Here is a 27,188-nt window from a genome sequence, read left to right on the forward strand (position 1 = left end):
AAGTGCAGCTGCCACAAGCTAATGTTTCCTGGCCTCTTGAATGTCACCTCTCAAGCTGCCCCACATCGAGCTGCACATTTTCTCCTACCTGTTAGAATTTCCCCGGTAGCCCAGTGTCTCTGACCACCAGCAGCCACCTTCTTGTCACCCAGACTCACGTTCCCTTCACGTGCCACTCTCTCCCCTGCCTGGCTGATCAGGGAGGAGGCCCTGCCGTTCCTCCCCCAGTCTTCAGATCCTCCGCCTCCATTCCATTCCCTCTCGGTTGCTTCCTGGTTCACTGTCCTCCCTGCAGGGCTCGTTCTCGCCTCCATCAGGGCTATTGAGAAAGGGATTTTGCTAAACACAGGACACTTCACTCTCCAGCGTCCATCTAAAGAGCACAATCTTACCCCCTGGCTGGGACAGTCCAGGCCTCCGTGAGTTAATTCCAGCTGCCTCTCTAGCCTTCTGTCCATTTCACAAGACTTCTCTATCCAATGCTTCTGTTAAACACCGAGGTCCTTCCCTTGTGGGCCCTTAGCTCATGCTGCTCCTGTGTCTCTATGAAAACCACGTTTACCCTCCCAGACCCACTGGAATGCTGTTAACTCTTTGCAGATTTCAACCATCTTCCTAAAGCTGGGCCTCTGCGCTCTCTAATCCCTGCCCTGCTTTGCCCTCCCCTTTCCCCCAATGTGCCATGGGCTGCCTGGCGCCATCCCTGTCTGTGGGATCCATGGCCTTCTTGCCTGGCGCCATCCCTGTCTGTGGGATCCCATGGCTGCCATGCCTATTTGTGGGATCCATGATGGTCTTTGCAGCTCCCACAATAGGGTCATGTCAAAAGGAATCAAGCCTGGTGAGGGTGTTTGTGTAGAGGGCATTCACTGAGGGCGAGGTGACATGTCATGTCTTCTCCATTTGGAGGTTTAGGATTTTGTAAATTGATTGGGCACTCCTGGTGCTCCTCAGGATAAGTCTTATTTGGAACTGGTCTTTGGTTTCTCAATCTGCTCAGAGCATTTTTAACCCTATAGACCCTAAGTCAGTAGGAGCTCCTTAGACCTGTGGGGGTAGTAAGGCCTTTGCAGAATGTCTTGGAGACAATGAACTAGGCCTGCTCATGAGGTGTGTGGGGCACTAAGGAGTGAGCTCTGGGCCAAAGGCTAGAGGGAAGGACCTGGAGCTGAGAGGAGTTGGAGAGTGCGTGTGCACGTGTCCAAACCAGTGTGCATCTGCGTAGCTCCAGCCAGCCGTTCAGAAGTGTAGTGGAGCAGGGCAGCCTCTCCAAGTGCTCCTGGGACAGAGAGCTTTGCTAGTTTGCAGGATCATCAGAATTCTGCTCAGAGACTGAGCCATGATCGGGTTCTGCTGCTGTCGATGCTTACAGGAAAGTGCCAGGCTCTGTGTGACAGGAGCCCAAGCCTCCTCCGAGTCACTGGAGCGGTTCAGTCGAGCTCGACGGAGGGTCCGGTTGTTGGGTGTCCATGAGGAGCGGCCGGCTGGAGCTACGCAGACATCGTCAGCATACAGCACTTCCCCACTGCTGTGCACCTGACCAGTGACTTGTCTGGACAGCCAGGCTCTCCCTGAAGGTGGCCGGTGGCATTCGGGACTTTTCTGATTTCTTCATCCTTTGCATTTTGGAACTGAAGCATTTGTGGATGTGCCTAAGTGCCCTGGTGAGAGCCTAGAGAAAGAGAGCAAACCAGATTCCGATCTCTTCCTGGTCCCGGGGGGAAGGATGTATGGCTGGGTCCCTGGGTCATATCAGTATTGCCAGCCTAGGACATGTTTAGTTGGAAAGCTGCACAGTAATGGGACTTCAGAGTAAATTTTTGGGGTCTCCAGATAGCATTTATTTCAATCAGATCACCTAAACACCACAGAAAAAAAAGTTTCTCTCTCCAGTTTTCACGTGACTGCTAGTGCGTCCAGGTCACTTTGATCACAAAACCTGTAACCAGTCTCCAGGTTAAGGGTCCAATTTGTGAAACTCTTAATAGGAGCCTCCCTTTCCATTGTGTCAAAGCAAATTAGTTAACCTCGCTCTTTTTCAGTATTCAGTGTATAAAATGGGAATATTCTTACTTCACAATAATTAAAACTGTGTGTATCATAAAATGCTATCAAGAGCTATACAATGGAGCAATAAGAACAGCCATTCCCTAGACCAACCTTAAAATGCAGTGCTTTTTAGTCAACCCCTAAATGCAATGAGCTCTTCTAGGCTTTCATAACATGCCATTCATCAGTCTTAAGTTTCCATGGCCCAGCTCCCAGGACTCAGAGACAAATACGCACTGTTTTTACTTGATCAGAGATTTAATGAAGGCAAGATTTTAAAAAAATATAATGTATGCCACAATATATTATATAGAATTTTCTAAAATCTAAAAACTTATCTATAAGAAAGCCCTTAAATATAGAAATTGAAAAGTTAAGAGCATACAATGAAGAGACAGGGAGGGTGCCGCTGACCCAGACCTGTTTCCCGTCTGTGGTTACTATCGCATTCTAAGATTAGAGCTTGCTGAGCTTCCTGGCAGCCATGGCAGAAAAATAAATGCAAATTATAAAATAGTCAGTTTTGATAAAAAGAGGCCTGCCAGCATCAGCAGAGAGATTTGTTTTCTAGGTGCCAAAATGTAAGGGGATTTTCATGTGGGTCCCCAGCCAAAAAGCATGGAGCGAGTGTAGTGGACACTCTTCTCCAATGGGTTGTTATGACTGATTGTGATTGTGATCTTTGATAACAGCAGTGCTCCCATTGGAACGTGATTCTCTGAACGTGTGTGAGCGAGGTCTGCTAATGAGACCAGGAGTGTGCACCCTCCTGAGATGAGAGCCTTCCACGCCTGGGCTCAGGGCCTCTGTAGCACCCGCCCAGTCTGGGTCTGTTTAGTCAGTGAGGCAGAGCCATTGCTACCTTACCCCAGTGAAAGCCATGACACCGAGATAGGTAACCCACAGGAGAGCTCCAGCGCACTGAGGTGTCTGGCCTTTGTAAAGGTACTTGAGTCTGTTCCAGCTTCACAGTCAAATAAGAGACAGGCATTACTTTTTCTTCCCAAGTTCATTTCCAGGCCCAAGTCAAAACTGCCTGAGTCCCCAGGATCCCACTCCAGTCCCTCCGGAATGTTCTTTCTCTCAGAAGTTCCCGACCCACCTTCTCCTAGGGTCCCCAGGGCAGATCACACCCGCTGAAAGAAGGTCTGAGTCTGGGGCAAGAATCAGGAAGCTTTGTCTTCCTTCCTCCTTCTTCCTTTCCTCCCATGGGGTCAGCGCCCTGGAAGGGGCAGGAAATCCAGAAGGAAGCGCGTGTGCGGTGGGAATGGCGCTTGAGAGAGCTGCAGGTGCCACGGGGCCAGCCACACTCCTTCTCCGAGACCGCCTGCCCAGGCCCCTGCTCAGCCAGACCAGCACATAAAGGAGCAGTGGCCGGGGACGTGGTGCCCTGGTGGACAGGGGCTGTCACCGTGGCCTCAAGGAACGTGCATGCGCAGAGAACAGTCTCTATGGGGAAAGACAGATGCCTCCGTGGGATTCCCCTGGTGACTGTAAAGCCCGATCCTACCCACGTTGCAAATGTCCCATTCCCTGCTCCCTCCGGCCTGTGCCTGATTCACCATCTTTGTCCGGAGAGCGTCCGTCTGACTCCCAACGCAAGGGTCCCTCCCTGAGTCCCTGACTCCCTCCCTTTTCCTTAGTCCTCTGACTCCCAACGCGACGGTCCCTCCCTGAGTCCCTGACTCCCTCCCTTTTCCTTAGTCCTCTGACTCCCAATGCGACGGTCCCTCCCTGAGTCCCTGACTCCCTCCCTTTCCTTAGTCCTCTGACTCCCAACGCAAGGGTCCCTCCCTGAGTCCCTGACTCCCTCCCTTTTCCTTAGTCCTCTGACTCCCAACGCGACGGTCCCTCCCTGAGTCCCTGACTCCCTCCCTTTTCCTTAGTCATTCTGTTTGCAAAAATAAGACAAAACAAAAATCTACAGAGGCGTTCCACCAGTCTGCTTTGGAAGGTAAAGTCTCACACCAGGAACGCAAAGCAAGTTATTTATCTCCCATGACGCCTCCGTCTGCCTGTCCTGATGCGTGTGGGCAACAGGAAGCCTCCTTCCTCAGGGAATGCTTCTTTCCCGCCCACTGCTGGCAGTGCGGGCTTTGCTTCATCTCCAGCCATGGCCCTACAAGGCCACCGATGACAGGGTGGGCCTTTGAAAATACGACCCTGCAACCCAGAGGGTTTACCTGTTCAACTTGGAAGTGTGCCCGTGGGCACCAGTGTGTTTGTGGGCACATCCGATGAGCTGCACAGTCCACACACTCCGCTCCGAGGAGAGCACAGCGGCCTTGAAGAGAAGGAGATTCGGGCACATCACACTCTGTACGGAGCCATGGATCTCACTTGGCCTCCAAGCGGGGAGGAAAGCCCCACTCAGCATCCCTGTCCCTCCTTCCCAGGCCTTCCCGCCAGGCCAGCCCCCTTGGAGGGCCCTCCCCTCACTCCTCCCTCACCTGCCCAGTCCTGCAGAAGGCAATTGTGATTTCTGTTCTTGCAGCAACCTTTCCTGAGACCTCATCTATCTGTTCAACTTCCATCCTTAACCCTGACAAATTCCAAGTAGGTCTCATTCTCATCACACGAGAAAATTATCTAATAAGCAAATTAGGATATTTATTCATTCATCCAACAAGTATGTACTTAATATCAAGCATTTGCTAAGTGCCACACATTGACATAGATATAGTCAATGAAGCAGGCATTAAACAGCAATGTTTTGTTCTCAATAAGTTTCTATTCTACAGAAAAAATGTAAAATCAGTTTGTGGGTGGCCAGAAGCAGGACGAGCAATGGAATAGGGCGAGGGTGTGAGGACAAGCACGGCGCAGCTGTTTGCAGAGTAGATACAGCACTTCGTCTGGCAAGGTGGTGGGAGAGGCTGGAGCGCCCAGCAGGAAAGCCAGGGAGGTAAAGGGGGCTAGGGTCCGAGAGGAGGCCCACGGAGGGGCCCAGATTGCACAGGGCCCAGCACCAAGGTAAGGCCCTTAAGCTTTATTCTGAGCCACATGGGAACCCATATTCGTTTCCTGGGCTGTAATAATAAAGCACCACACATTTGGGTGGCAAAAACAGCAGGAATTCATTCATTTTCCCACAGTTTAGAGGCCAGAAGTCTATCAAGGTGGCACCAGGGCCAGGCCTTTCTGAAACCCTCAGGGAGCATCCTTCTTGGTTCTGCAGCTTCCGGAGCTGCGAGCCATCCCCAGTGTTCCTTGGCCTGTAGATGGACCCCTCCAATCTCTGCTGCCATCTCCACGCGGCTTCTTCCCCGTGTGTCTGTGACTTTGCTCAGCCTCCTCCTCTCTGTGCCTAGTTCCTCTAAGAACAGGAACTTCATGTCACTGGTGTCCACAGAAGGACTCTAGTCGTATTGGATTAACCACATCTGCAACAACCCCATTTCCAAAGGTCACAGCCCGAGGTTCTGGGAAGACATGAATTTTGGGGGACACTATTGAGCCCAGTACAGAACCCACTGGAAGGGGTTAATCAGAGGAGTGGCATGAAGTGACTTCTTTATAAAAAGATCATTCTGGCTACAAGGAGCATTTTAAGAAGAACACACTTGTGTAACCAGCACCCAGAGCAGGTCATGAAATGCCACCAGCACCAGCTGAGACTCTGGGGACCCATCGCCACCGCTTCCCCCGAGGCAACACCTTCCAAAACTGCACGCTCAGTTAATGTACTTAATTTGATGTATCTCTGTCTTGATTCACATTTATTATGAAAGTATCATGTTCATTATAGTCCTTCAAACAGTACTGAAGTAAAGATAGTAATAAAAGTCCTTTCTCAGTTAATATTTACTGTCTCCCCCAGTGAATCAGGTACTGTGCTCCTTGTGGGGTTCTTGGGGAATGCTAACTGGAAAAAAGTCTAGGGTTTGGCCCCCGGTTGGGAAGATCATTGGGAGGAACAGAAGACCCCCCGAGTTCCCTTAAGCCACACTGTTTTTCACTCTTTCTCCCTCAGGTTCGGTAGAGGGTAGACGGGGTTCTCCTTCCATCAACCACCTGGGATGCAAGTCTTGGTGCTCAGTTGAGGGATAGAATAGGGGTGTCATAAAACGGAGAAAATTCTATGTATTGGTACAGAGTTTTCTTGCACTTTGCCAAAATTATAGATGTAAACATCATAGTGAATCTAACTTCCTGTTGATCCCATCAGGAGGGCACATAAAATAAGTGTGTTCTGGTGCCAACAGTGGGAAGCTGGGGAGAGATTTGTGCCATAATAGTGGGCATTTGTGAGGTCCACACAACAGAACATAGCCCCCAAGCACGTTGACTGCAGCATGAAGCCAGGGCAGGAGGAGACACTGGACCAACCCTGTGGTGGGATGCAGGGCTCCTCTGGGTTGGGTCTCTGACATCAAAATCCAGAATCTGTGTGGTCAGTCACCAGAAGGTGCAAAGCCCATCTCCAAGCCTTTCTATGTCTGGTAACCAGGAGTCTCATGGAGAACTGAAGCCAAGGAGGGAACTGAGCCCCATGTGAAATCAGGGAAGTAATCAAAGGGAACGACAAATGGTTTGGGGAAATGTGTTTGCTCCTAGTGCTCACTTCAGAAAAAAATACATTTTTATAAAAAATGCACACTGCATATTTTTCTTGCCGAAGTGCCCTTAGCAGTCTCCTCTCGTCTGGATAGCTTTGCCCTTCTTCTGCCAGATTGCCAAGCGGAGAGTTAGCATGAAGTCTCGGAGGTGCAGGTGCAACATCTCCAGTGGAAGGGACAGACGAAACATGGCTGAGTAAATGCAGGATTTACAAATCCACACACCAGTGATCCGAGCCCAGGTGCTCTTGCCTGTGCCAGGACTGCCTTTCCTGGGAGTGCAGGAAGCCCGGATAAAATAACCCCACCCACCCACTCTCCCTCACATGACGCTCAGGAAGACAGTCCTGGTGGAAGAACCTCATTTCACTTCATTTTTACTAAATTTACCCCCACATGTGCTGGGAGGAAAACAATGAATAATTAACAACGCATGAACGTGTCAAACGGAAAAAGAAAAATGCCTTTGAGATCACATCTTATGATTGACTTTTGTTCTTGGTGTGAGGATAAGGAAATTAACCACGTTTCCCTGTGCTTGACAGAATGTAAGCAACCTCTTCAGCGGCTTGGTGTGCCGTTTTTATAGAGTTACATGAAGCAATTGATGGTTCCTGGAAGATAGTGGTGATGCCTGTAATCGAATAGATGGCAATAAAGCATTCAACTGTCATCCACAGAGTCAGTCACTTGCCAGAGCCAACATGGGCCGAGGGTACAGAGTTTACGGCTCTGAGACACCTGGCAAGGCCTCTCCAGTTCCAGCAATCCTGAACCTCAGGGGTGGCGGGGAGGCCGTTAGATTAGCGAGGACACAGCCTGAGCTGGAATGAGGGTTCCAACTGGGATCTCTGACACAAGCATGGCTTAAACAAAAAGATACATAGTTCATTTTGGAAACTCAACTGCTTTTGTGTAGACATAACGGTTGTTTTTTTTTTTGTTTTTTTTTTTTTTTTTTTTTTTTTTTGAGACGGAGTCTTGATCTGTTGCCGGGCTGGAGTGCAGTGGTGCAATCTTGGCTCACTGCAATGTCCACCTCCTGGGTTCAAGCGATTCTCCTGCCTCAGCTTCCCGAGCAGCTTGGTATAACAGGCACCCGCCACCGTGACCAGCTAATTTTTGTATTTTTTTTTTTTAGTAGAGACGGGGTTTCAACTTGATCATGTCCATCTCCTGACCTTGTGATCCACCTGCCTCGGCCTCACAAAGTGCTGGAATTACAAACATGAGCCACCACGCCCGGCCCACATTAAATGTTTTAAGATTCCATGCAGGTGATGCAACAGGAGAACCCAGCAAGAACAGACACCTCACCGCCAGGCAGCCCACCCAGCCTGCCTCCGTGCACTGGCCTCTGAGGCCTCAGGCATGGGTACTGGCAGGAGGCCCACTGGGGCGGAGAGAGAACGCTGAAGCTTGGAGAAAGGAAGGTGTGATGAAGCCTGGGTCCCTGTCCCTAAGGGGTCCTGACACTCTGGGCCCCGCCCTGAGTCCATGACTGGCCTCCCCTTTGTGAGGAGAGCAGGCCCTGCATCACCAGACAACCAGCGCTCCCTCCAGCCTCCCGCTCATTTCAGTTGGGCGTGGCAGCTGCTACACAGAGACCCACAGAAGCCACCCTCGGAACCAGCGCCCGATGAGAAGGCCTGACCTGTGTTCCTCCACACCAACCCAGGTGCCGGGGTAAGTCTAGGAGGTAACATGCAGGATGGGAGGGTGGCCCCACACACACCATTGTCTCAGGACCAGCCCCTTCCCGAGAGCACAGGGGCCGGGGTCGCTAGGAGCGGTGAGTGTGCACTGGGACCCCCGGGGCAATTGGTAGTCAGCCCTTCATACTCCCTCAAAGGAAAAGCAGTCCAGGGTTGTATGAAGTCAGGTAATTTTCAATCCAAAAAGTTCGTATGGTGTCCAGTGCCTCCTGCGGGCTGAAGTGCCAGTTATATAAGAGGGCATGAAGTAGACCCAATTCTGAGACTGAAGTTACCAAAGGAGGGGAGTGTAAGTTAAACACATCCCATAGTGGGTACAGGAAATTCAACTGAATTCAAAGTCGATTGAATGGCTGCTGTGTTCTGGGAGCTGTGACAGATGCTGGGGTTATGAGACTGAATTGGATCATCTACGAAACACACATGGCTGTAATTTAAGGCCGAGCATAATTGTTTCCACAGGGTAAGTGTGAAGTGGTGTGGACCCCCCGGGGGAAAAGAGAACCCCCCAGTGGGGGAAAGGAAGGGCTCCGAGGAGGAGGGACATTCATGCTGGGCTTCCTGGGAGAGGCGGCCTCCATCGGCAGAAACTCAGGGGCTCTGGGGGCCTTTGAGGCTGAGGAGGGTGGGCTGAAGCACTGGGCTCCTGTTGTCACACGTGAGTGGGAAGCGGGATGTGACAGGCCGAACAGTGGCCGAGGATGGGTGTAAGGCCCTGAGTGCATGCCGGCCTGTGGCCTCCACACCACAGGCAGAGGTCACGGTGAGGGAAGAGACCACACCTGCCCATCTCCCGTCTGCAAAGGGGCAAAGTCAGCTCTCCCAACTTCGGCTAGTGATGGCGTTTGCGTTTCAAGCAGCTCAGTCTACCCCAGGTTTGTTGGAAAGGAGGCTACTCTGGGTGTCTCGGGGCTGGGCATACACATGGGACGGTTTGACCTCTGTGACCTTAGAACTTTCTTGAGAAAACAGAACTTTCCTGATAATTAACAGAAAAAATAGTGCATAGTCTCTGGTTTGATAATAAAATATTTTGTGTTTCAAGTGATACAAATTTTTATTCAAAAGAACATTTATGTAGGAAGTTTTTTTAAGTTGGTCAACTCAAAAAACAGGACTGTCTCATCTATAATTGGGGTGAGAAGCATTCTACATTCCATATAAACCGTAAGCCACAGCTGTCAACTATGCATCAGGATAGGTAACCGGCAGGATGTTGACCATTTACAGTCCAAGTGCTTGAGGGCGATTGATGTCCACAAATTTCTTCACTGACCTAGAACAATCCTGCACAAGCCTTGCAGCTACTGCTTGTTCCCACCCAATGAGGTGGAATATTTTGTATGTCTGCACCAAGCTTGTCCAACCCGAAGCCCTCAAGTCTCCTACAACCCAGGAGAGCTTTGAATGTGACCCAACCCAAATTTGTAAACTTTCTTAAAACATCATGAGTTTTTTGTGATTATGTTTTTTGTTTTTAGCTCATCAGCTGTTGTTAGTGTGAGTGTATTTTATGTGTGGCCCAAGACAATTCTTCTTCCAATGTGGCCAGAGAAGCCAAAAGCCTGGACACCCCTGGTAGACAATGTAAATCAAAGAAATTGGCCAAGGCAAATCTAAATCATTTAAGAAGTTTATGTGTCAAGGTTAAGGACGCACCCAGGAAAAAGAACACAGAACCACAGGAAAAGGCCGTGGCTTATGCTTTTTCCCCTGAAGAGGGCCTGGGGACCTTAATAAGTAAAGGGAAAAGAGTGGGTATTGTCGGAAAGAGGAAGAAAAAAAAAAGGAGAGTCGATAAGAGGGAAGCGGTTGCAATTTTTTGAATCTTTGGTCAGCATTCACTGAATACACATTTTATAAGTGGGACGGGTAGAGGAGCAGTCGCTTAGCATTTGTCTTGCTCAGTGAAACTTCATTTGTATATAAAATGAAATAAACATAGGACAGGGGATGCCATCAGCTATGCATTTGCCTCAGATAAGCGGAGGGATGACTTTGAGTTCTTTCCTTTGTCCCGTGCCTGTGAAGATGAGTTATCATTTTACATTGCCAGGGTGAAATTCAGCAGAGCTGTTCTTGGGTAAAGACATTGGAGCCCACCAGGAATTCCCTTGTGAGGGAGGTCTCTATGTAGCTTTTTCATCTTTGCAACCATCTTATTTAGGAGTAAAATAGGAGGCAGGTTTGCCTGATGCACTTCCCAGCTTGACTTTTCCCTTTGGGTTAGTGGGTTTGTGGTCCCGAGATTTATTTTCCTTTTACAACAACTCACTTCTAAATGTGGAACTCACTGTGCTAAGCCGTGTAGAACAACAGCTGTGTGTATGAATTTTACATTCACACCAAGATGACATATAGGTTTTTACATATTTATGGCTTGGCTACATGGGTGGCTACTAACAGTTAAAAAGTGAAGGAAACCATATTTGCACAAGAGAAATGGAAACATACAGGTTATGTATGGTGAATCTCCAGGAATTCCAAGTAAAGCAGGGAAATGCTTTTATGATTAATCTCTGAAATCCTAAAAGTATAGGTCTTTTTATATAAAAATGTACAGTTTTCTTTCTATCTCTTGCACACAAAAGAGGCAAAGAGCAGCATCGCCTATTCATTGGCCAATGTTTTCTTTGGTTCTCTACGGTGGTGAAACTCCTTTTACAGCATCTGGTATCAAGGTCACTTAAGAAGGGCCCCTCTCCTTGACCCCAGAATATTTTCTGCTCATTTCAGTTCAATGACAACTGAAATTCCTGGTGTTGAATCACGTGGTTTAACACTTCAGCTGGATCCTGGGTCAAATGGAAAGTGGCTCTGGGGCTGTCTGTTCTTTAAGTAGTGAATGTGCCAAAAAGATAAAATGTGAAGAAAAAGACTCTTAGTTATTTTTGTAGAGTCTGTCTTGGATGGAAGAAAGCACCAAAACTAGGAGCTGTTGGCTAAGGAGGCTGCCGTCCCTGGGAGCCGCTCTCTCCTACTGCATCCTGTTGTCCCTCAGTCTTCCGGGCAAACCAGTGGGACCTCATCTAGAGATCAGGATTCCCGCAGTGATGGAATACATTATTTTTGGCTGACTTCCTTGCCATGGGGCCCCATACACCCGGGAATATCATCAAGGTATGGAAAAGGGGGGCTCTTCCCCCTTCCTATGCCAGGAGGCTGTGGCCCCTAAGAAATTGGGTTGCTCCCGGTCATTCTGTCTGTGCCCTGATGACACTGACGGGTGTTCTAGCCCTTGAAGAGGGAAGAGCTGTGCTGGCTTCAAAGTGACTGTTGGCTGCATGGTGGAAGATGCCGTATGTGTTTCCTTGTTCTAGGTGCACATGCAGTTGGGTTAAATGGTGGCTCAGCACTGAATGGTGAGTGGTATTTTCCTTCCAGGTGAGGACTCTGACCTTAGAAGTTTTCAGCAGGTAGCATTTCACAGTAACGGAGTCTGACCTACACAAACAGAACGTTCACCTATATTGCCTGCTCTTGTAGGCTGTGATGTGGCAACGAATCTCCAGGATCCCAGAGTTTACATCCTCTGAGCTTGGTACTGGGTGCTTCACCAGTGATAGTGAGATTCTGGGCAGGGCTTTCCCTACCTATGGAAACAGGCACAAGGGCCTCCACTGTCTGGGTGTGCACTCCCACCTCCCTTCCAGGACACTGGTTGGGGGGAATAGCTCAGATGTACTCTACTTTCCTTCTGGAAGCTTCTATGTGGAGGTCTGACCGCACTCTCCTGGGATTCCCAGGCAGGGACTCTTTATGTACTAGGCCTCATTGACAAAAAAGCACTTTCAGTGTCTGCAGTTCAAAGGACCCAACCCTCCCACTGTGGCCCCAGCCTCGTTAAGGATCTGCTCGCAGAACCCCTCCCACGGACCACACCTGAAACCCAGCCTCCCACCTCGGGAAGCTTTTGGCGGTGCAAGGTGGAGATCATGACATTGCTGATATAATCAGAAAGTTTCTTGGTAGTTTACATATTATTAGCAAAATTACACTTTTACCACTTGAGAGACAATCATGACTCAACAGTGTGACTTCCCAGTGAGGCTGAAAACCCTCACTGAGGCCCTGAAAACCCAAATACAGTTTGTCAAAATTTTGAGATTATGTTGGATGACTTCTTTTCAGATAAAGCTTGTAGGCCCGGAGAGCTGTTTTAATTGGGCTGTTCTGTCTATGCTCAGGGTTAAGACTGGGTTGGTTAAATTGACATGTGTTCCAGCTTCTGCCCCAAATAAGTGGCAAATACTGTGAAATAATTCATAATTTTATGTTACATTTTTGTTGTAATATATTTGTATATTTGTATAGTAATTTGTATCATATTACATGTCCCTTTGTCTTTTAAATCTGAGTACTGTGAACCTAATTTAATATTCTCTAGATAATTTTAATTATTGATTATAAGCCTTGGCTAATATAAATGGATGCCTTCAGGGCCTAGCCAGGACCCAGCCTCTGCAATCAAGTGCCCCAGACCACTGTGGTTTTATTTGTTATTTGTATCTTTCGTGAATTTTATTATGCTAGTGGTCGTTCTTGTCTGGTTCAGCACCATCTCACCAATTTCCCACCAGCACATCTGATGGATCATAGGCTAGAAGACCAAATATTCAAAGGCATATTTTATATTATATAAATGTTTCCATGTATATATATGCACATACACTCAGATGTCATATGCACACATGTGCACATGTGCACACACACACTGATTTAAGCACTGAGAGAAAAAGTGTAGAACTTACTCTATTTGGTCAAATGTCAGGTTAGCGATGTTTGTTTTCATTGGGAGTAGATATTCCACTGAATTTTGGGTTCAGAGCCAAGAGGGTTAAGTTAGCCATAAATCTCCTGGCTTCCAACCTAGAAAAAAGATGTTATAAAAATGGAGGAAGAATTTTAGGCAGAAATGAGCAATGGAATGGGAATTGTGTATCTATATGACTTATACTCAGTATAGTTTTTCAATGGTTGAAATAAAAACAATGTACTGGCCAGGTGCGGTGGCTCATTCCTGTAGTCCCTGCACTTTGGGAGGCTGAGGCAGGTGGATCACCTGAGGTCAGGAGCTTGAGACCAGTCTGACTGACATGGTGAAGCCCCGTCTCTACTAAAAATACAAAACAAATTATCGAGGCATGGTGGTGCCCACCTGTAATACCAGTTACTTGAGAGGCTGAGGCAGGAGAATTGCTTGAACCAGGGAGGCAGAGGTTGCAGTGCGCCATTGTACTCCAGCCTGGGGGACAAGAGCAAAAATCCATCACACACACACACACACACACACACACACACACACAAAGAAAGAAAGAAAAGAAAACAATATACAAAATGTTTTATTCCATTAATGTGAAGGAAAAGATGTAGGCCCTTGTTACCCTCCCTCCCTACACTCTGGTGTGTTAGTTCATTCATTTATTCCACAAACATGAGGGCACCATGTCCAGGAACACAGATTAAAGAGACAGCCCTGGCCTGGTATTTCAGCCAGCAAGGCAGCCAATGGACATTTCCCAAATCACACAGGCCTCAGGACCAAAATGGGCAGTGAGGGAGGACGTTTGGGATGGAGGCTCAGCCAGAGACCCAGGAGGGCAGCAGAGGCATTCCCATGATCGTTTCTGCAGTGCGCAACACTGCAGCACAAGCTCGACAGCACCCCACTAGGCAAGCCTGCAGCTCAACTCCTTGTCCAGCCGGACCCAGTCGCTCCCCGGGTGTGCTGGGAGAACACAGGATGAGGCTGTTGTGCACCAGCGCCCTTCCCGTTCCTGCACAAGTTCGCTTTCTAAGAGCTATTCAGTACAATTGAGTGTCATTTTCTCTTTATTTTCATTATTTTATTTTCTTAACTGAAAAATAATTGTATATATTCATAGGGTACCTAGTGAAGTTTTGTTACATATAATGTACAGCGATCAGATCACAGTAATTAGCGTATCCATTGTCTCAAATATTTATCATTTCCTGTGGTGGGGATGTTCAATATCCTTCTTCCAGCTATTTGAAACTATTATGTATAATACTACTGTTAACCCTGGTCACCCTGCAGTGGCATAGAGCATTAGGACTCCTTCCTCCTGTGTGACTGTGATTTTGTGTGCTTTAAAACATGGCTCCCTATGCCCCCTTCTACTAGCCTTCCCAGCCTCTAGAATCCTCTGTTGTGCTTATTACTTCAATTAGATACACTGTTTTTTTAGCTTCTATATAGGAGTAAGAACATGCGGTGTTTAACTTTCTGTTCTCAGCTTATTTTACTTTACATAATGTTCTCCAGTTCCATCCATGATGACATGAATGACAGGATTTCATGCTGTTTTGTGGCTGAATAGTGATAAAGTGAAGTAAATATGGCCTGAGAAGGGCTCTGTACTTCTATATTTGAGTCCTTGTGGATGAACCGTAACCCAACTTAATAGGTAGACAAGATTGAAACCCCAACTTAGAAGTATGCACCTGTAACAATCACTGAGTCCTAGCCAATCCCAGCAGCCGTACTTCAACCACTCATACACTGCTGAGTGTTCAAACCATGTTCAAATAAGGCAAACACCAACCTGTAACCAATCCAGCTGTTTCTGTACCTCACTCCTGATTTCTATACATTGCTTTACTTTTTATATCTCTAAATTTGTTCTGATGACTAGGCACCCCTGGTGTCTGTCTGAATCTGCTGTGATTCTGAAAGCTGTGCGATTCGTGAATCATTCGTTGCTCAACTAAACTCCTTTAAATTTAATTTGGCTGAAGTTTTTCTTTTAACAATAGTATTCCATTGTTAAAAGAAAAACCTTAGATAACCTAATGTAACAGAGTTTAACTAAGCAAGAACTATTCACGAATTTGGCAGTCACCAAACCAGAATAGGTTCAAAGACCCCTTACTGTGTCCGGGTGGATGAGAATTCATGGACAGAAAAAGGAAAGTGAGGCGTGGAAAATGGAAGTGAGGTACAGGACCTCCTGGTCGTTACAGCACCAGGTTTGCCTTTTTTGAACATGGTTTGAGCAGTTGACCACCTGCGATTGGCTGATTAGTAGTGTGCTAGTCACTGCTTTTTGATTAGTACAAGAGTGGGTTACAGTCTGTTTACCCTCCCCTTAGCTGACGGCTCCCTGTGTATGAAGAATCCTTTAGACCCAACTTATAAGGAGGCAGCATGAGACTAAACTGAATAGAGCAGATACCACATTTCCCGTATGCATCTGTCCCTGAATGGACCCCTGGGCAGATTCCAGATCTTGGCTGTTGTGACTGTACTGCAGTAAACATGGGGTGCGGATGCCTCTCGGATGAACTGTTTCCTTTCCTTCCGACAGAGGCCCGTGTGGGGGGAGCTGCAGGACCATGGGGGGTTCTGTCTGTAATTTTATGAGGAGGCTCCGTGCTGCTCTCCGCAGCGGCCGTACTGGTTTTCCTTCCCACCAACAGTGTATGAGTCCCCTTTTGTCCACATCCTCGCCAGCCAGCCCCCTTCACTGAAAGAAGAAATAATCATATATAATTACGATATAATATTAATATATCTCATTAACTGTTATCACTGTGTTCTGTATTTATTTCGTGTGGTATATATTATTGTTGTATACTAATCTGTATTTGGTATTAATAATATACTATTTAGCATATAAATTAAGCACATAATTAAATCAATTCCCTGTCATGGGTCGTGGGTGACGTTGCTCATCCCCATCCTCCTTCCCAGCGATGGGGACTTGGTCCCCTCAGCGCAGACCAGGGAAGAAAATCTGCAGGGAGAGCTGTCCTGTTACCATAGGGACGAGAGTCCCTCTGAGACAAGACAGTGGCTTTGCTCATTGGCTCAGCTGCCCTGTTCCAGAACAGGGCCTCGGCCTCACCCTTGCAGAGCTAAAGATTGCACTGAAGAGGTTGTGGTCTTGTTTGTTCCAAACAGGCAGTCTCTACCCCACAGGCAGACTCCACCACTACAGCTGGGGTGATGGAACATCCTCAGGCAGCTTTAAAAACAGCATTTGCTTCCTTCAGAAGTGGGAGGTGGAGCCATTTAACTGAAAAGAAGCATTTCCTCCCCTTTGTGTGGGCCTCGGGGGTCTCCTCCCCACCTCTGTCCCCCACCCTGGGATGATGGCCAAGCAGGCCACACACTGAGCCACACCCCAGCCTGCACCCCGGCCCTCTTCACAGCCACAGGACAAGGTCCTGGCTCTCCCTCTCATGCCAGGGCCTGCAGATGTGTCCCAGCGGACTTTAACAAACTGCACATGCTTCCCCCACACACAATCAAACCAACCACTGGCTGTGGTCAGCATCTTCACGTCTGAGAAAGGCAGGATACAAGACATCTGCGGTAGTTCCAAAAGGACTCTGAGAAGAAAAAGCTCTTGAGTATGCGTTGCTCTCTGGAGGACACTCCAATGGGAAGGCGGATGTGTAGTCAAAATGGGGTCCCCAACCTGGCATGGCTTACCTGGGCAGCCCCGGGAAGGGGCAAAGCCTCATGAACCGCTCCAGGGAGGGCCGGCCACTCCTCTTGCTGCTGTGCGGAGAAGGAACTGAGGTTTGCAGACCTCCTCTGTCTCGGATCAGCACTCACTGACCAGGCACCATGGAACCTGGAGGGGCCGGGCCGGGCCCCAGGAGCCAATTCCAGGGGAAGCAGGGCTCAGGCCAGGGCGCGCCAGGTCTCTAGAGCCTCTGATGCGACGTTCTCAAGGATAGGAAAAGGTGGGGGTGCCAGAGACTGCACGACATTCAGTCTGCAGCCTGGCGCGGTGTCCCCACATTGATTTGTGAAATGGCGACTGAGCTTCCACAAGATTCGAGAGGGAGCTGTGATCAGATAAGTCTGGAAAACAGCGTATTTCTTGGCGATAGAAAAAATACATTTTTAACTTTGTTTAATCCAATATCCATGGTTATTCCACTCTGGATTTCCTCCTACCCACACATGCCCACACATACACACACAGCACACACAAAACACATACACACAGATAACACACACAACATACAACACACAGACATGCAACACACCACACACACAACACATGCATAACATGCACACAGTACATACCCACAACACACACACAACACAAAACATACACACAATATAAGCAGCATACGCACAACACACACAACATACACACACAGCACATACAACACACACAACACATGAAACACAACACATGTACATACCACATATAACACAGAATACACATTCACATATACACACACAGCAGACATAGCACATACAACACACCACATGCAATACAACACACTCATACACAACATAAAACATACAACAAATAGCACAAACATAACACACACCACATACAACACATGACACACACACGATGCATACAACACAATACACAATACACACACAACATAAACACACAGCACATACAACACACAAGCCTATGCATACCATATGCAACACACAACACACACAACATACATACATCACAAGCAACACACACTACTCATACAACATACACACAACACAAAGCACACATACATGCTAGATGCAACACAACACACGACACACATGCATGCCATATACAACACACAATACACTCACAACACACAACATACAACACATACCACATGTGACACATAATACACACAACAAGCACACAAAACACACAATACACACAACATGCACAGACAATACAGAAACAACAAACACACTCAACAGGCACAACATAGTCACATACACACACACACTCTGCTTGAAACACTTATTAATAGCATGGAAAAGAGTTTGAAAGCATTACTGTAAACTGGGACGATTGAATTTTAATAACCATGATGGATTGATCAATTCTGTATGTTCCTTGTCAAAGCAACAGCAACACTGGAGAACTGTGTGTTCATTGTTGATGCTGCTTTGTTCACAGATCTTTGAGAACCACCACCCCAGCCTGTACCCTTAACGTTCCATCCGAGGCAAACTACACTGAGCAGCTGCCTGCAGGCCTGGGAGCAAGGTTACAGGAAGCAGGTGTCTCCATCCCTCCCTGGCGAGGCCGCCCAACATCAACACTGGAGAAAAAGGTGGGTGCGCAAGCCAGGTAGTTCCTTCCTTCCTTCCTCCCTTCCTTCCTTCCTTCCTTCCCTCCCTTCCTCCTTCCTTTCCTCCTTTTTTCCCCTCCCCTCTTCCTTTTTCTTTTTCTTTCCTCCTCTCCTTCCTTCCCTCCCTCCTTCCTGCCCTCCATCCTTCCTCCTTTTCTACTCTTTCCTTCCCTCATATCCTCCTTCCTTCCTTCCCTTCCTCCCTCCTTCCTTTCTTGTGAAACCTTCACTGAAAGTACAGCATCTGTCAAAACATGCTTTTTATATCAATCAGAAATTTTCAAATACTATAGAATTTCCGCCAAGTAAGTTATTTATATCATTATGTGATCAATTTTGCATGAACAGTACAAATCAAAATCACCTTAACTTGAAAATTTCGATGAGCACATTGTCTCAGGACTTTGAAATACGTACATTTTTACCAAGAGGCTTTGACATTTTTTACCTTTTCTCTAGATCTTAATGAAACATCACACTTCATCATCAGTTATGATCTTCTTAAGAATTATTCTGCTTTCCTTCTTCGAAGTTCAAAAGAATATTTCAAATCTGCGTTTTATCTTTTAAAATGTGAGGCAAAATCTCCACATTATTATTTTAACTGAATAGGTTTTAAAAACTTAAGTTGTTCTTTTTGACTCTCCTTCTCACTAATGACCACTTATTTGAGTGACGCAAGCCTCTGCGCACTGAAACCCCTCCAGTGGGCCTGACGGGTCAGGAGGGTACTTGGGGAACTACGGCAGATGCCTGGCCTTCTTAAATTTCTCAGGCTAATAGAACTCTTACTAATGTTATGATGTCATTGTTTCACACCTCTTGTAACGTACTTGAATTCATTTAACTAAATAAAAGTTGACATTCGTGTTTTGTTCTTAATCATCCTCACTTTTTAGGCCAACAGGATATGCCACAGATATGGGTCTGCAGGGACTCAGTGCTCAAAAGTCTGATGGAGTATTTGCAAACATTTTTAACATGTTACTAACACAATGCAATAGCAGGGTAAAATCTGAAGAATACAGATTTTATTGTTTGCATAGATTATAAGATATTATTGTTGGCTGGGTGCGGTGGCTCAAGCCTGTAATCCCAGCACTTTGGGAGGCCGAGAGGGGCGGATCATGAGGTCAGGAGATCAAGACCATCCTGGCTGACACAGTGAAACCCCGTCTCCACTAAAAAATACAAAAAACTAGCCGGGCGAGGTGGTGGGAGCCTGTAGTCCCAGCTACTCGGGAGGCTGAGGCAGGAGAACGGCGTGAACCCGGGAGGCGGAGCTTGCAGTGAGCTGAGATCGGGCCACTGTACTCCGGCCTGGGCGACAGAGCGAGACTCCGTCTCAAAAAAAAAAAAAAAAGATATTATTGTTGTATACAATACTATGTATACAATATGTTGTATACAGGACAAGATGGATTTAGTCTAATAAAGGGAGCAGAGATGGGTGCATTGGTGAAGAGACGTGGGTGTCCAGTGAGACTGCACAGTGGAGGGTGGGCAGGCAGGACAGCTGGCAGCACTAGGTGCATGCTTTCATCAGAAAAATCTACTGGGTTATGGTCTTGACCACTCTCCTAACTTTTCTCAATGATTCATTTTTAGAAAAGAAAACCTCAATTGATGGAGGAAGATGAATCTTCAGGGGCCCTCTTGAAGCCACTGGTTTTTCGTGTTGACGAGACCACCCCGCCTGTGGTGCAAAGCGTCCTCCTGGAGCGGGGGTGGAATAAGTTTGACGAGCAGGAGCAGAATGCGGAGGACTGGAACCTGTACTGGAGGACGTCCTCTTTCCGAATGACCGAACACATCAATGTTAAACCGTGGCAGCAGCTAAACCACCACCCTGGAACCACCAAGCTTACCAGGAAAGACTGTTTGGCCAAACACCTGAAGCATATGAGGAGGATGTACGGCACTTCCCTGTACCAGTTCATCCCCCTGACCTTCGTCATGCCCAATGACTACACCAAGTTTGTGGCTGAATACTTTCAGGAGAGGCAGATGCTGGGCACCAAGCGTAGCTATTGGATTTGCAAGCCTGCTGAGTTATCTCGTGGGAGGGGGATACTAATTTTCAGTGACTTCAAAGACTTCATCGTTGATGATATGTACATAGTGCAGAAATATATCTCCAACCCTTTACTGATTGGCAGATATAAGTGTGATCTCCGCATCTACGTTTGTGTTACCGGCTTTAAGCCTTTGACCATTTATGTTTATCAGGAAGGGTTGGTTCGGTTTGCTACGGAAAAGTTTGACCTCAGTAACCTGCAAAACAATTACGCCCATTTGACCAACAGCAGCATTAATAAATCCGGGGCCTCTTATGAGAAGATCAAAGAAGTGATTGGTCATGGTTGTAAGTGGACGCTCAGCAGATTTTTTTCCTACCTCCGTAGCTGGGATGTGGACGATCTGCTTTTGTGGAAGAAAATCCACCGCATGGTTATTCTCACCATTCTCGCCATTGCGCCCTCCGTCCCCTCTGCTGCCAATTGCTTTGAGCTCTTTGGGTTTGATATTTTGATTGACGACAGCTTGAAACCATGGCTTTTAGAGGTCAACTGCAGCCCAGCCTTGACCTTGGATTGTTCAACAGATGTGTTGAAGAGAAAACTTGTCCACGATATTATTGACCTGATTTACTTAAACGGTCTAAGAAATGAGGGGAGAGAAGCCAGTAACACCACACATAGAAATTCCAACATCGACGCTGCAAAAAGTGACAGAGGTGGGCTTGATGCTCATGACTGTCTTCCTTATGAGTCTCTTTCATTCACAAGCAGAATGTACAACAAGGATGACTCTGTGGTGGAGAAAGCTGTGAGTGTGCATCCTAAAGCTGCACCTGCCTCCCAGCTGGAAGGAGAGATGAGTGGGCAGGAGGATTTTCATCTGTCAACAAAGGAGATGGCACAAAGCAAGCCCAAGAGACGGAGCAGACACACGCCTCACAAGACACTCATGCCCTACGCGTCCCTCTTCCAGTCGCACTCCTGCAAGACCAAGACCTCCCCGCGTGTCCTCTCAGACCACGGCAAAGCTCCAGATCCCCAAGCAGGCAACTTTGTTCTTGTTTTTCCTTTCAATGAAGCGACTCTCGGAGCTTCCAGAAATGGATTAAATGTCAAAAGAATAATCCAAGAGCTCCAGAAACTAATGAATAAGCAACATTCCTAAGTGGTAAAAAATAAAATCAAGGAAAAGTGACATGGATTTTTAAAAACCAAGGATTCCTATCCTAGAGAAAGCAATAGTTCAAGTTCCTAACCTGTGCCACCAGCATGTTAACTATGTCATTGGAACTGAAGATGTGGCTGTATGTATAAATATAACAGCTCTGACAAAGCACAATATGTTCAAGTGGTGATTAAACTACACTACATCACATGTTTATTTGCTCAGGTGTCTTGAAAGAATTCTACAAATGCCACACAGCCTCCTACCGGTAATTGAATATGCTACGCTACGATTATGCTATGTATGTATTTAAACAGGAGAAAAAGATTATTCTAATATTTTTAAAGGATTATTAGGTGAAAACAGTACAAAAGAGGCCAGGAGTTAACTTTCTGTGTTTTTTTTAATCAACCATTTATTTGTGAAAATTATTTCGTTAACTTAAAGATCAGACAATCATTCAGAGTGAGATAAATCACTGAAAGCCCTAATGACCCTGTTGTTTACAAATCCTGGGCTCTAAATCAGGCTTGGTACCAAAGAGCTCCCTGTGGGGGCATCCTTCCGCTGTATTTAAATAGTGGCCCCCTTGGCCTTGTCACCATTTGGTTACCATCACAGCATGCGAGGTCACAGCCTCCCCGATCAAAGTATGCTGTAATTCCTGCCACATACATAAAAATTCCAGTAGGTTACTTGAAAACATTATTCTAGTGAAAGTAGTCAGACACAAAGGTCACATGTTGTATGACTCCGTTGATATGGAATGTCAGAATTGGCAAATCCATCGAAAGCAGATTGGTGGTTTAAGGGAGGGGTAATGAGGAGTGCCTGCTAATGGGTAGGGGGCTTCCCTTTGGGGTGATGAAAATGTTTTGGGACTATATAGAGGTGATGGTTGTACAATATGGGGAATTCACTAAATGTCACTAATGGTACATTTTATGTTGTGTGTGTTTTACCACAATAAAAAAGTTAAAAGTTGGCCGTGGTGGCTCATACCTTTGATCCCAGCATTTTAGAAGGACAAGGTGGGAGGATCTCTTGAGCCCAGGTGTTTAAGACCAGTTTGGGCAACATAACAAGAATCTTCTTACTTAAAAAAAAAAAAAAAGAAAACAATTTTTTTTTAAATAAAAAAAAAAAGTGGGGATGGGGAAGCGCAGACAGGCGTATCTCCCGGCAGGTTCCTGGGTGCGCAGGCCTGCTCGCAGGTCATAGCTGAGAAGAGCCATTTGAGGAGACCCACCGTGGACCAAGGTCAGAAGTCAGCCTGCAGGGGCACTGCTGGATGCATGCCTCCAGAGTCCCCAGGTGGACAGAACCATTCTCAGTCTGCAGGCAGGAGGGGCCAGGACCAAGGTCCAGGGTCCTTTGAGGATCTACCGTAGGACAGAGGTTGGCAAGCCTACTCCGGGGACGGAATGGTGTGTCTCCTGGCAGAACCCTGGCTGGGCAGAACTCTCCCAGACCATAGCCTGGAAGGAATGGCTAGACCTAAGCCCCAGGGCTGTGTCAGGATCTGCAAGGGTTCAAGTTCATTAAGCTCCACCCAGGGGCACTGGTGGGTGAGACTCCAGCAGTTGCCTATGTGACTGGAACTTCTCCTGGGTGGCAGTAGAGTGGGGCTGGAGTCAGCATTCAGGGCTTGTTCAGGCTCTGCAATGGGATGGAGGCCAGCAACCCTATCCTGGGTGGCCTAGACCGGCGAGTCTCCCAGCAGGCCCCTGTGTTGGTAAGAGGGCTCCTGGGTCACAGCTGAGAGGGCCTAGAGCCAAGAGAGGGTCCCGTCAACATCTGCTGTGGAACAACACCCTCTGCAAGCCTCTGGGTGTTTCAGATGGGTGAGTCTGTCTCTGGGTCCTCATGGGAGCAGAATTAACGTGGAACCACAGCTGATGGGGACTGATGCCAAGGCATAGGGTAATTTTCAGGTCCACAGCTGGGACCATGTTGGTGGACCTGCCTGCTGAGGCACTGCTGTGCATGACTTCTCCTGGACTCCTTGGCAGATGGTTTAGGTAGACTGGAAGTGAAGGGATGGAAAAAGATATTTCAGGCAAATGGAAACAAAAGAGAGCAAAAATGGCTCTTCTTATATCTGACAAAACAGACTTTAAGTCAGTAACTGTAAAAAGAGACAAAGGTGGTCCTTACGTAATAATAAAAGGGTCTATTCATCAAGAGCATGTTACAATTTTAAAGTCTATGCACCCAACTTTGGGCCACCTAAATATGTAAAGCCAATAATAATCAATCTGAAGGGAGACATAGAATGCAATATGGTAGCAGCAGGAGGGCTTCAATACCTGGCTTTCAACAGCAGACAGATCATCCAGACAGAAAATCAATAAGGAAACATTGGGCTTGGACCTCACATTGGACCTAACAGTCATGTACAGAACATTCTCCAGGATAGATCATAGGTTAGGCCACAAAGCAAGTCTTGGCAACTTTTAGAAGACTGGATTCATATCAGGTTTCTTTTCTGACCACAGTGGAATAAAAATAGACATCAAAAACAGGATGAATTTTTTTTTTAAAATCACAAATATGTGGAAATTAAGCAATATGCTCCTGAACAACCACTGAGTCAAAGAAGAAATTAAGAAGGAAATTTAAGAATATCTTGAGACAAATGAAAATGGAAACACAATGTAACAAAATTTATGGGATGCAGCAAAAGAAGTTATGAAAGAAAAGTTTATACCATTAAATGCCCATATAAAAAAAATCTCAAATAAACATCTGAACAATGTATTTCAGGGAACTAGAAGAATAAACTCAACCCAAAGTCAGGAGAAGAAAGGAAATAAAAACCAGAGCAGAAATAAATGAAATAGACACTAGAAAAACAATAGAAAAGAACAATGAAACTACTTGGATTTTTAAAACCATAAAAAGATTGTTAAACCTTTCACCAAATGAGGAAAAAAAAAAGATGACAATAAAATCAGAAATGAAAGAGGAGACATTGCAATTGACACCATAGAAATACAAATAATCATAAGAGACTATTGTGAATAATTATATTCCAAATAATTGGATAATCTAAGAGAAATGGATAAATTTCTAGACACATACAACCTACCAAGACTTAATCATGAAGAAATGGAAAGCCTGAATAGACCAATAAGTAAGGAGATTGAATCCATAATAGAAAGTCACTCATTAAAGAAAAGTCCAGGACCTGATGACTTCACTTCTAAATTCTACCAAATATTTAGAGAAGAACAATTACCAGTGCTCCTCAATTATTCCAAAAACCTGAGGAAAAGAAAATACTTCCAAACTCATTTTACAAGGCCAGATAAGGACACTACAAGAAAGAAAATTATAGCCCAATATCTCTGATGAACAGATGCAAAAATCCTCAACAAAATACTAGCAAACTGAATTCAACAGCTCTTCAAAGGATCAGAATCAAGTAGATTTTCCCCTGGGATCTGAGGATGGTTCAACATAGGCAAATTAATAAATATAATACCCCATATTAACAGAACGAAGGGCAAAAATCATTTGGTCATCTTGATAGACACACGCAAAAGGATTTGACAAATTCAAAAACCTTTCATGATAAAAATTCTCAGCAAAGTAGAATCAAAGCAGGTACCTCAACACAATAAAGACCGCATATGGCAAGACTGTGGCTCACATCATACTCAATAGTGAAATGTTGAAAGCTTTTCCTCTAAGGTCAGGAACAACATGAGGATACCTGCTTTCACCACTTCTGCTCAACATAATACTGGAAGTCCTAGCCAGTATTAAGAAAAGAAAACAAAGCATACAAATAAGAAAGAAAGAAATGAAATTGTCTCTGTTTGTTGATGACATAATCGTATACATAGAAAACACTAGCGATCCCACCCCAGACTGTTGCAAACTCAAATTCAGTAAAGTTGCAGGATATAAAATCAACAAGCAAAAAGCAGTTGCATTTCTACACACTAACAACACACCATATAAAAAAGAAGTTAAGAAAACAATCCCATTAACAATAACATCAAAACAATAAAAATACTTAGCAGTAAATTTAACCAGAGGTGAAAAATATGTATAGGGAAAACTATAAAATGTGATGCAAGAAATTGAATATGACACATATTAAAAGATTATCCTGTGTTCAAAAACTGTAAGAATGAACATTGTTAAAATGTCTGTACTATCCAAAGCAATCTACAGATTCAACACAATTCCTATCGAAAAATCCCAATATCATTTTTCATAGAAATAGAAAACACAATCCTAAAGTTTGTATGGAACCACAAAAGACCCCAAATAACCACAGCAATCCTGAACATAGAGAACAGAGCTAGAAGCATAGCACTATTTGTTTTCAAAACAGATTACAAAGCTAGACTAACCAAACCAGCATAGTGTTCGCATGAACACATACACATCGACCAGTGGGACAGGATAGAGAGGCCAGAAATCAAGCCACGTATTTACGGGGAATTGATCTTTGACTGAGGTGTCAAGAACACACAATAGGAAAGAGCAGTCTCTTCAGTAACTGGTGCTGGGAAAACTAAGTGCAGAAAGATGAGACTGGATCTTTTATTCACACCATATACAAAAATCAACTCAAAATGGATTAGAGGCCCAAACAAAAGACCTGAAACTGTGCAACTACTAGAACAAAACATAAGGAAGAAGCTGCACAACACTGGTCTGGCAATGATTTCTTGGATATCACCCCAAAAGCCTAGGGAAGAAAAGCAAAAATAAATGGGATTAGATCCAACTAAAAAGCGCCTACACAGCAAAGGAAACAACAGAGGGGAGACGCAACCCATAGGCTGGGAGGAAATATTTGTAAACTCTGTATGTGATAAGGAGCTAGTTTCAAAAATACATTTAAAAATTCAGATACCAGCAAAGGACCTGAATAGACATTCTCAAAAGAAAACATACGTATGGCCAAGAGACACATGAAAAAATGCTCAATATCACGAAGCACCAGGGAAATGCAAATTAAAACTACAAGAGCACTTCATACCTGTTAGAATGGATATTATTAAAAAGATGATCCATTATAATATCCATTACAATATCCCTTCTAACAGGTATGAAGTGATATCACACTTGGTGTTTTGCTGGGGATATGGAGAAAAGGAAGCCTTTGTAATTATGTAATGTAAATTAATACAGCCATTGTTTTAAAAAGTGTGGATGTTCCTCAAGAAACAAAAAATGGAATTACCATATGATCCAGCAATCCCACTTCTGGGAACATTTCCAAGAGAAATGAAATCAACATGTCAAAGAGATGTCTGCACCCCCATGTTCCTGGCATCATTATTTCCCATAAGATACAGAAGCAACCGAAGTGTCCAACCACAGATGAGTGGATAAAGAAAGGCTGGTGTGTATCTACAATGAAACACTATTCAGCCTTTAAAAAAGAAGGACACCCTGTCATTTGTGACAACATGGGTAAACCTGGAACACATTATGCTAAGTGAAGTAAGCCGGGGCAGAAAAATAAATATCACAGGGCTTCCCTTGTACGTGTAATCTAAAAATGTTAAATTCATTGAAGTAGAGAGTAGAATGCTGGTTACCAGAGGCTGAGGAAGGGGGTGGGCGTGACAAATGAAGAAATGCTAGT

At 45.7% G+C, this 27,188-nt stretch overlaps 1 protein-coding gene across 1 annotated transcript; it reads left to right on the forward strand.

Annotated features, from left to right (window-relative positions):
• Positions 1 to 8,098: 8,098 nt before the first annotated feature.
• Positions 8,099 to 21,781, forward strand: TTLL2 (tubulin tyrosine ligase like 2). The gene is made up of 3 exons (XM_050787083.1): positions 8,099 to 8,294; positions 18,214 to 18,370; positions 19,997 to 21,781. The coding sequence occupies exons 1-3, from the start codon at positions 8,248 to 8,250 to the stop codon at positions 21,572 to 21,574; spliced, it is 1,782 nt and encodes a 593-aa protein (XP_050643040.1). The 5' UTR covers positions 8,099 to 8,247; the 3' UTR covers positions 21,575 to 21,781.
• The last annotated feature ends 5,407 nt before the right edge of the window (positions 21,782 to 27,188 follow it).

Source organism: Macaca thibetana, chromosome 4 (assembly GCF_024542745.1).
Source record: "Macaca thibetana thibetana isolate TM-01 chromosome 4, ASM2454274v1, whole genome shotgun sequence".
Lineage (NCBI taxonomy): Eukaryota > Metazoa > Chordata > Mammalia > Primates > Cercopithecidae > Macaca > Macaca thibetana.

Excerpts from the sequence above, each read along its gene's own strand:
- TTLL2 (XM_050787083.1), top strand. The coding sequence starts at position 8,248 with ATGAGAAGGCCTGACCTGTGTTCCTCCACACCAACCCAGGTGCCGGG. Across the intron at positions 8,295-18,213 it reads ACACCAACCCAGGTGCCGGG|ATCTTTGAGAACCACCACCC; the intron begins GTAAGTCTAGGA and ends CTTTGTTCACAG. Across the intron at positions 18,371-19,996 it reads CATCAACACTGGAGAAAAAG|AAAAGAAAACCTCAATTGAT; the intron begins GTGGGTGCGCAA and ends ATTCATTTTTAG.